At 45.8% G+C, this 10,004-nt stretch overlaps 1 protein-coding gene across 4 annotated transcripts in view; it reads right to left on the bottom strand.

The window, feature by feature from the left end:
• The window catches only part of UGGT2 (UDP-glucose glycoprotein glucosyltransferase 2), an 84,862-nt gene that overhangs the window by 3,552 nt on the left and 71,306 nt on the right, over positions 1 to 10,004 (bottom strand). For all 4 annotated transcript variants that reach the window (XM_044437846.1, XM_044437842.1, XM_044437844.1 and 1 more), the window contains 8 exons: positions 9,195 to 9,279; positions 8,969 to 9,042; positions 6,967 to 7,065; positions 6,591 to 6,675; positions 5,091 to 5,273; positions 1,335 to 1,495; positions 951 to 1,065; positions 449 to 565 (listed from right to left, as the gene is read on the bottom strand). In XM_044437846.1, coding sequence (XP_044293781.1) covers positions 449 to 565; positions 951 to 1,065; positions 1,335 to 1,495; positions 5,091 to 5,273; positions 6,591 to 6,675; positions 6,967 to 7,065; positions 8,969 to 9,042; positions 9,195 to 9,279 — 919 coding nt within the window. The remainder of the gene's footprint in view (positions 1 to 448; positions 566 to 950; positions 1,066 to 1,334; positions 1,496 to 5,090; positions 5,274 to 6,590; positions 6,676 to 6,966; positions 7,066 to 8,968; positions 9,043 to 9,194; positions 9,280 to 10,004) is intronic.

The following is a 10,004-nucleotide window of genomic DNA, read 5'->3' as shown; positions in this document are numbered from 1 at the left end:
CTGCATCCATCCCAGCGGGTGGGAACCGTCCTCCCTGCCAGGCATGCCAGGCCGTCCCTGCACTAAGGCCAGTTTCCTACCTCACCACGCCTGGCCTCGCAGCCCCCACTGCCCGTATCACGGGGCAGAAAAGGAGGACTAGCCTGTCCCAAGCTCTAACTGTGACACAACAAGGCCAATGGACTCAGGGAGCATCCACGCTCCGACACACGCAGGAGCTCCGTAGCTCCGCTGCTCACATTCACCCACCGTAAGAGCGGAGGGCGGCCAGCAGCAAGGCTGTGCGTTGAGCGCCCAGTCCTGATCAAGCCACAGGCTGGAACTCAGGATCCGTGCAGAAGCTTACCGTTGCCCAGCAGCTTATAGGGTCAGCGCTCCAAGCTCATCCCGTGTAGGCTATTTACCATGGAGGACAGGGAGGAGCAGGGCTACCCTAAACGGCACTCACCAGGTCAATGGTTTTAGCTTTGTGCTTGGATTCATCGCTGCACCACGTTTCACACCACAGCCACTCTTGCGGAAGGGATTTGATGGCCACCTGATGAATCATGTTGTTTGGGAGGTCCTGAAAGGCAAGGCCACGCTTTAGCAGTGCCACCGGGGTGCTCAAATGCCAGCTGCTCACCTTGTATGCACAAACACCGGAACGCTCCGTCTTGTGCCGCACGCCAGCTACACCGCAGCGGCTGCAGCGAGAACGAGGGGGATGGGCTCCCTGCCTGCCACGCTCTTCCTGTGGACATGCAGGGCAGGGCCAAAAAACGAGGACTAAGGAAAAGCTCTCATCACAACCCCTCGGACGGACATTTCTCTACCCTTCCCACTGGGACACAGCCTCATCTTGTCTCCTGGTTATTTTGAAATGCGAGCAACAGACTCTAGGCCATTTACATACTTAAAAGTTCAGAGGGTACTTATCGCAGTGACATGCACCACTGGTTGCAACATACCTGATCTAGGTTGGAAAGACTGTTTGGATCTTTACTGAGAGCTTGATACTGCCCTCTCAGCCTGTCTCCTGCAGCGATCTTCCGGAACCTCTTCAGATCCACAACGTATAAAGCACTGCAAAAAGGAATTAAGGTTGGCAGCAGTATATTAGGACATGTTTCCTTGTGCCTGAGAAAATGACAAACATGGTGCCCCAATCCTGTTAGCCAAAACATGTAAAATGAAGAAATGCAACCCCCACCGAGGGTCTGTACTGTCTGTGTGTCCTTCAGGATACCCCACTAAGTGTGATTCTGTGCACAGAACTTCAGTAGACATGGACTTGCCTTTTTATACACTGGATGGAGATGGTGGAGAGAGGCTGACTTGTTCGGTTGGCCTACCTGATGTGGTACTTTCGTTTCCCGAGGTGTGAAGCCCAGTAGCCAGACTTCCAGAAACGGTAACCATCCATTTCTTTGCGACTGTCACAGAAGGGGGTATATCCATATGGTGCTCCTTTCAGATCTGTATCTCTGAGTTCTTTCAGGTCACTTCTAACGATCTAAACCAGAGGAGAAAGACAGTGGGTGCTGTTGGACTCATCCCAATTGATGGTCACCACAACATCTTGCAGTAGCGAATTCCATAGTTTAACTATGTGCTTCAAGGTCTTTTCCACATCTTTGCTTCATGTACACTGTATGGTGTGATTCCTTAGACGGCTGCTCTGCTGCTGTGTGTGAGCCTCAGTACACTGCGATGGACTCGCCAGTTGGTCTTCCGCCAGTGTGTGCCCGAGACTCAGTTCAAAGGCGCAGAACCTGTACAACTGTGAACACCTCTGAGCAAGACTAAGGGACGTGGCAGGAGCAACTGGGCCTGTTCTGCTAAGCCAGCCAGATGAACATCAGCCTCAAAGCTAGAAGGGGAATGACTGGGCTCCCTGCCAGCTCTTTCGGCCCCTTACTCAGCTGGAGTTCATGGAAAGAGGTGGCAGCTCGTTACTCAGCTGTTCCACCATGAGACAGGCTCCGATGGAAGCAGAATGTCTGAGCCCATAAGCCTGCTTTGCGATTCACTTTGGATGAGCAACCTGCAGCAGATCGGATCGGATCAGAGACATGTTCACTGGTACTAATCAGCCCATTCGGCACTGGGGTGGTGGAATGGGATGGATCGTGGGGATGACAATGCTACACAAGAGCCACTGGACTTTTAACACGGTATGGCTGGAATTATTAGTAGCTGGCTAGAAACAGAACTGTGCTCCCAACTTTTTATGAGAACTGCAACAAAACTTTTGGTGCAAAGCTATCGACACACACAGACACACAGGCACAGCAATGTGAGTGGGAATGTAACTACTGTGCTCCATATACGTATCTAGCAAGCATCTAAATGGCAGAGGGAACATGAATCAAGGCCATTACGGAAAGTGGCTCCATGACTTTTGTAAGCCACCTAGGAACTTTTAAGTATTTGGCAGCATATAAATGGAAATATAAATATAAATTTTGCATTCCAGCTGAAAGGGGTTTAGGAACACATTTCCTGAGCACAGAAAGAGCAAGACTAGCTTAGAGAAATGGTTACTGATCATTCTATTCCCACCAGTGATCACAAACTCTAACCGTCCGGCAGAGCTTTTTCGGGTGGTACAAGGGCTGGTTCATCCTGGCCCCAAGAAAGATCTCATGCCACCCTCGAAGGCCCGCTGTGATGACTTTGCCAAGCATTTCAAGGAGAAAATCGCTCAGATTCATCACAAGCTGGACTCTACTAGTGAATCAGAACCTTCTGGGGAGGTGCCAATGTTGCCGTCTGGTCCAAAATTGTTGGATGACTTTCATTTGTTGCGGCCTGATGATGTGACAAGGTGCTTGGACAAGTACGTCCTACCACCTGCTTAATGGACCCTTGCCCATCTTGGCTACTCAAGAAAGCCAAGGACGGGATAGGGACCTGGATCCTGGAGGTTGTCAACGCCTCTCTAAGGGACGGCCGGGTACCTGCCCCTTTAAAGGAGGTGGTAGTCCGGCCAGTCCTAAAGAAGGCATCCCTGGATTCAGAGATGGCCGCCAATTACAGACCGGTGGTCAACATCCCATTCTTGGGCAAGGTGTTAGAGTGGGTGGTGGTGGGACAACTCCAAGCACTCTTGGATGAAACTGACTATCTGGACCCATTTCAGTCCAGCTTCAGACCCAGGTATGGTACTGAATCTGCCTTGATCGCCCTGTATGATGACCTGTGCAGGGAGAAAGACAGAGGGAGTGCGTCCCTGTTGGTTTTCCTGGACCTCTCAGCGGCTTTCAATACCATCGACCATGGTATCCTTCTGGATAGGCTAGCGGGATTGGGAGTTGGAGGCTCTGCTTTTCAGTGGTTCCGCTCCTATCTCAATGGCCGATTCCAGAAGGTGGTGCTGGGGGACTATGACTCTGCACCATGGCAGTTATGCCATGGAGTTCTGCAGGGGTCCATTTTGTCCCCCTTGCTATTTAACATCTACATGAAACCGCTGGGAGAGGACATCAGGAGGTGTGGGCTGTGGAGTCATCAGTATGCTGATGATACCCAGCTCTACTTCTCTTTCTCAACCGATCCAGGTGAGGCAGTGGCTGTACTGAACCAGTGCCTGGCCGAGGTAATGGGCTGGAGGAGGGCCAATAAACTGAAGCTCAATCCAGACAAGACAGAGGTCCTGTTGGTGGGTGGGTTGGGCTTCGGGATGGGGGACCTGGACCTTGTCCTGAATGGGGTTGCACTCACTCTTAGGGACAAGGTCCGCAGCTTGGGAGTGCTCCTCGACCCGGAGCTTTCACTTGAAGCTCAGGTGACAACGGCGGCGAGGAGCGCTTTCCTCCAGCTTCGGCTGATTCATCAGCTGCGCCCCTACCTGGAGTACGACTGCCTTGCAACAGTGACACACGCGTTGGTGACTTCCCGACTTGACTTCTGTAACGTGCTCTAGATGGGGCTACCCTTGAAGACGGTCCGGATACTTCAATTGGTGCAAAATAGAGCTGCCAGGCTGCTGACAGGGACTGGGCGTTGTGCTCATATAACCCCAGTCCTCCGTCAGCTTCACTGGCTTCCCATTGAAGTCCGGGCCCAATTCAAGGTGTTGGTTATCACCTATAAAGCCCTCAACAGCTTGGGACCTGGTTATCTAAAGGAGCGCTTGCATCCATATTTGCCCAGTCGCCCCCTGAGATCGGCGGGAGAGGCCCTTCTCCGGGAGCCCTCCGTGAGAGAAATTAGGAGGGTGGCTACTCGGAGGAGGGCTTTCTCAGCGGTGGCGCCCCATCTATGGAATGCGCTCCCCAGAGAGGTCCGCCTGGCACCATTGTTAATTGTTTTTCGGCGCCAGGTCAAGACCTTTTTATTTAAGCAACATTTTAAATGCTAAATACAATTGAATTTTATCTGGCCAGGGCGGCTTATTTTATAATGTGAGTTTTAATTAAGATTATTTTATATGGATTTTAACTTGTTTTATCTATGTTGTAAGCCGCCCCGAGGCTTCGGCGAATGGGGCGGCATAAAAATGTTTTAATAAATAAATAAATAAATATTTAAATGATATTTTAACTGTTAATCGCTGTCTCTATTTATTGGTTTTATAGTGTTGCCAAAATGCTCCAGATTTTTAATGTCTATTCTATATTTGTTTATTTGTTTTGTAAGCCGCTCCGAGGCTTTCTGCGATGGGGGCGGCATAAAAATGCTATAAATAAATAAAATAAAATACAAAACTTCTGGTTAGGCATTGTCCACCCAAATGGAGAGGACAGAGAACGAGTCTAAACAAACAGCAGAAGCACGTAGAAATGGTTTTCCTGAACATTATCTATTTTGGTATGCAAGTGAGATTGCATCTGAAAAGCTCTTACACAAAACCTACCAAGCAAGAAGATTAGGTGGAATCTTCTCTCTAAAATGCCAGTTCTGAATGTGCAGGAAACAGAGCACTCAAATATACCCCTTTCAGATTAAAGTAGTGGAATTTAGGGACAGCACTACCACATTGCTCTCACATTTATTAGTGTGATGGTGCTGATCTGATTGCACTCTTATCTGCATTATTGTGTGTTATCCTGCTTAAGACACACATTCAGGTCTATGTACATTTCCTTAAGTAAGAATCTTTTTACCTGGTCTGCATCAACAAAAATTATTTTGTCGACAGCCAAGGGGAAGAGGACATCCAGGAAGAGAATTTTGTAGCCCCATATAATTCTTTGCTTTTCTGTCTGTTGATGAAGCCACTGGGGCCATTTGTACTGCACAAGTTCATACTGGAATCCATATTCTTCCGCCATTTGAGGGATCACTTCCTAGAAAACAGCAGCCGAGCAAGCAAATACTGATGAATGGGTCAAGGGCACATGGGAACTGGGTGATAAGAAATGCTCCACACCCATTTCCAACTGCAGGTCTTCCATGTGGATATCTAATTCAAGGAGGGCCCTTCTTGGTTGCTGCTGTGTTCCCCAGGTGAGTCAGAACAATCCAGCCCCACAGATAGATGGCCAACATCTATGAGAAGGTGCCAGCCACCCAACAGTCAAAGCTTCACCAGCCTTGCATATGGTCTTAGATAAAAGCTACGGCTGCATGTGAGAACATGAGTTCGTGCAAGAACATGAGTGCATGTTCAGGTGAAGAATTAGAGCAGTTCCTCAAAAATTCTTTTGGGAAACGGTGATGCAGTGCCTTTCCAAAATGGCATAAGGGAGCAATGTAAGAAGCGTACGAAAAGTACACCAGGTGCTAGTCCTTCTCCCGTGTAAGTTAAGGGCAAGCAATTTCTTCTTAAATTGCTGTACCTTGAGTGGAACCTGGCAGAGCCAGAGATCTGTGAATTAGGGGCAGAAAGGGCCTGCCTGTCTCTGGTCATGGAACACTATTTTCAGCAGGAAATGCGTTCTGCCTCCAAAAAGCTAATGGTGGCTGGAGAATCTTCATGAACTAGGTGCATATTTAGCTTCCACTACTGGCAACGGCTGCTGGTAATATTTAGTGTCCACACCAGCTGTGGCTGAAGAACTCTGATCCCATGGCCCACCTTTAGGTGCACAATCAGTCTTCCCCAACTTGGGGCACCCCAGACATGTTGGACTACATCTCCCATAAGCCACAGCCTGTGTGGTAAATGGCTAAGAATGGCTTAGCCACAGCTGCAGCCCAACTTGTCTGGAGGGCACCAGATTGAGGAAGGCTGGTCTTTAGTGTGATTAAGACACTGGTCCCGTTAGAGGGAATTGGTCCCATCGCAACAGTTCCTCCTTCCTACTCTATAGCTCAGAATCAAATGATACTGAATCACATCTAAGTGCAACGTTAAGCTTTAAAGTTACCCAATCAGTTGCAAAATACAGATGCAACAGCTGGACTTTGCCCAAAAAAGAGTAAACAAGCTACAAATGGATTGCTCTGATAGCAGTGGAGAAAATGATCAAGGGATTTCTCTGTTCACAACTATTTCTACAACCGTGTCATTTAAATTTGAGAAATGAAATTATGTGTATCTTTTAATTCATAATGTCAGAAATGAAATATGAACTGACACATTTTAGCTAAAAGAGTCAAACAAAGCTATTATCTTAAGAATTCACAAAGGTGGTACTTTAGGAGGGTGAGTCCGTGCTTACTTTAAATGTAGGCGACAGATAATTTTTCAGAAACCAAAATTTAACTGGTGTCTTGGTGTGCCGCAGAACAGAGAGCATCATAATTCTGGAACAAAAATACCCCATTGATGAATGTATCAGCATATGCACAACATAAAACACTGCCACAAATATGTCAGGACAGAACTTCATATTTGAGATCTTTACAGTCAGAAATAAAAATCCGGTAACAAGCCTGTTTGACTACATCTTGCTTCTACAAACTACAGCTCAAACAACTTGGCCCCCAACGTTCATAAACTCTATATTAAGTGCCACTCCCCCACATTCAAGATTAAAATAGAGATAAGCAACACATTCTAATCTATCCTAAAATACAACAGGAATCTTCAGTTACCTTAAAAAGCGTTCATATAAATGGCCAGAAGCAACAGAAAATATGTTTAATATATCCATTTTCTTCCCCTTTTCTGTTGTCTGAGTTGCTCCTGAAAAACTTCAAAAGAGATTATTACTCAGCTTGCACTTAGGTCTAAAGTCTGGTTTAAAAATACTTTTAAATTCAATATAATTGGAATAGTCTTGTTTCAGCAAAGCAAACCAAGAGGAAGGAAGGAAACCAAGGAAGGAAGATCCAAATTGAGAGACAAAGGGGGAAAGAAACCTCAAGCACAAATTACTGCTTATTTGGCCAGGAAGAGGAACTGTATTCCATTGTCTTTCTCACCTGTAAACTGTTCTCCCCAGGAAAGACTCGCTTGGTGCTAAGCTTAATGTAGTTTCAGGTAACTAATTTGGTGTGTGTTCAGGCATTGGAACTGTATTAATTATGTTTGTTTCTTCCCTGTCTTTCCTCTAAGGAACTCAGAATAGCAAACACGGTTATAGGGGCTTCTGTCCTTCCCACCAACAACTACTGCCAGAATAATCGTGTTGCTGACTCAAAGTCACCTGGTGAGTTTCATGACTGAGAGAGGACTTAAACCCGAGTGTCCTGTCCCGGCCACTGCAGAGCAGCAGTGCGGAACCACCCACCTGCACAGTCTCCAACCTGTCCTGGGAGATGTTCTTGGGACCAAAGTCTGCTGACCTTCGATCTCATCCACGGTTTGAAGACGGACACCCAGGGAGGCTCCTGATCCAACTGGGTGGGGCTGAGGAGCATTTTTCAAGCCTGCGCAGCACGGTCTTGGCCCTGTCTTTCCTTCCCCAAAGGGAAGCTGAGCTCAGGAGGCTCTTGGCCAGCACCACCTGGGGGGAAGGTGCCAGCCACCAGGGGACCGTAGCCCAGGGGAGCCTCTTCAGCAGCCATCAAGCTCAGGGGACACAGTACCTTCCCACCACTCCTCCTAGGCTGGTCTTTTAACTTGGCCTGGCCGGCTTTGCTGCACTTGGGCTGCTCAGCTTACCTAGCCTTAATGTGATTGCTTTCAATTCATGCTAACTGAAACTTTCAAGTTTTTGAATAAAATCTTGAAAGTCCCATAGCACTAATAACATATATAATTCTGATGTGAGCATATAACAGAACATGCAACCATTACTAAAAATGATTATGTGCAAGCTTCAGCAAAGGCATCCCAAATATCTATATATTTATCCATTTGTAGATTATGTCTAAAGGTCACTCATTCGAAAATGGAAATTTTCATTAAATAATTCATTGTTATTGCAAGTGGCTGTTTATCTTTCAATGCTGTAATAGTAACCTTTCAGCTATTGAAAGGGTGCAGAAAGTCTATTTACATTGACCTTGTGTAAAATTCCAAGAGATGTGTAAGTAATTGAAAAGAACATGTGTTTTCCTGAATATTAGAGAAATTTCCATTACAAGTGTTATCTGAATTATTCCCTCCTCCAAAACAAAGTTGAACTGGGCATTGCCTAAGCAAATGGAGAAGAGAAACATTACCAGCACCACTTCTCCAACAATTGGCCAATTTAATCAGGCCCTGATCAACATGGCATTGTGGCATCCACTCTACGCAAAACATCTAATGATCTGGTTTGGGGGGAAAGGGGCTTGTATTGCACAATAAAAAAGGAAGAAAGAAAAAAATATGCCACCTGCTTCCAGAGCCTTTTGGCTAAAGAGCAGGGTCTGAAAAGAAGAATCGAGAGAAAAAGCTACATATCTTATCCTTTAAGAATTAAGAGCTCAGCTGCTTTAGGTTATGGGCAATGAATTCCTGGAAAAGGAATTTTATTTGTAAGCCGCCCTGAGGCTTCGGCAAATGGGGCAGCCTAGAAATTTTCTAAATGAATGAATGAATGAATGAGTGAGTGAGTGAGTGAGTGAGTGAGTGAGTGAGTGAAAGACAGACAGACAGACAGACAGACAGACAGACAGAAAAGGCGAGAGTGTTGGTTTGGCCTAAATACAAGCAAAACCAGGTTACCTTATCATGGAACCCTCGTCGTCTTCTTGGTCATTCAGGAGGTTTTCATTAATTTCATCAGGTTTCTTCTGAACCTACATATTAAAACAAGTACTGGCATAAACGGACATAAAGGATATAGCAAGCATCATTATTAAACATGCTGATCTTTAACTTCACTGAAAAGAAAAAGAGGGAAAGGAGGGGAACAACAATCATTCTGATAAAGATTTATTATCATACATACCTGGACTTCAATGATTTTGCTCTTGAAACTGTTTAATACCACAATAACCTCTTCTGAAACTCCAGAAGAATCAGTCCCTTCGTGCCTAAGGTGGGAAAAGAGTTGCTTCTTTGAATTCAGACTTAAAGTGGAACAGTTTGCTCAGAAAATGGAAGCCTGTAGTTCACAACATGTATTGCACTAACTGATTAATTTAGGAAGTTTTTCACATTTGCATTTTTCCAGCAGAGGCTTTGTCGGGGGTGAACCCCTATCAATTTAACAAGCAAGTTGGCTCGACAAAGCTTAAAACAATATGGTACTTTGAGAACAATATGCTACACAATGGCTGCATTCCAGAGCAGAAGTCCTTCTATTGAAGCCCACCTGCCACAAAACTCCACGCTTGAGATATCAATATCTCCAACCCACAGGCTCAGGCTCCTAGGGTTAATTCAAAATGCAAAATGTGTCACTGAACCTTCATTTAAAAGATAATCTTAATCACACTGAACAGCAATATACAAGTGGCCAAGTATGTCAAGCCAAGTCTCTGAAGCCCGGTTATGAATACCAATCTCTCCCCTAAATATCTCTACAGGCAAAAGACTGGATTGCTGCAATTAAAAACAACAACAGCTTACTAGAACACTAATCAGGCATTCTTAGAAGAGAAGTGAACAACCATCTGGTAATCTCTTGCAAATATCTGGACTTTTCTCAGAAGAACAGCCTTCAGAAGAACTCTTCCTGAGGTAAGCATGTCTAAAATATTACCGATAGACATACCTCAAAAGGAGATGCCAAGATCAGCATTAGCATATTGAGTAA

The sequence above is a fragment of the Varanus komodoensis genome, unplaced genomic scaffold, assembly GCF_004798865.1.
Source record: "Varanus komodoensis strain SLA01 unplaced genomic scaffold, ASM479886v1 scaffold31, whole genome shotgun sequence".
Lineage (NCBI taxonomy): Eukaryota > Metazoa > Chordata > Lepidosauria > Squamata > Varanidae > Varanus > Varanus komodoensis.
The sequence above is the reverse complement of the archived record's forward strand: the minus strand, read 5'-3'. Positions and strand labels throughout refer to the sequence as shown.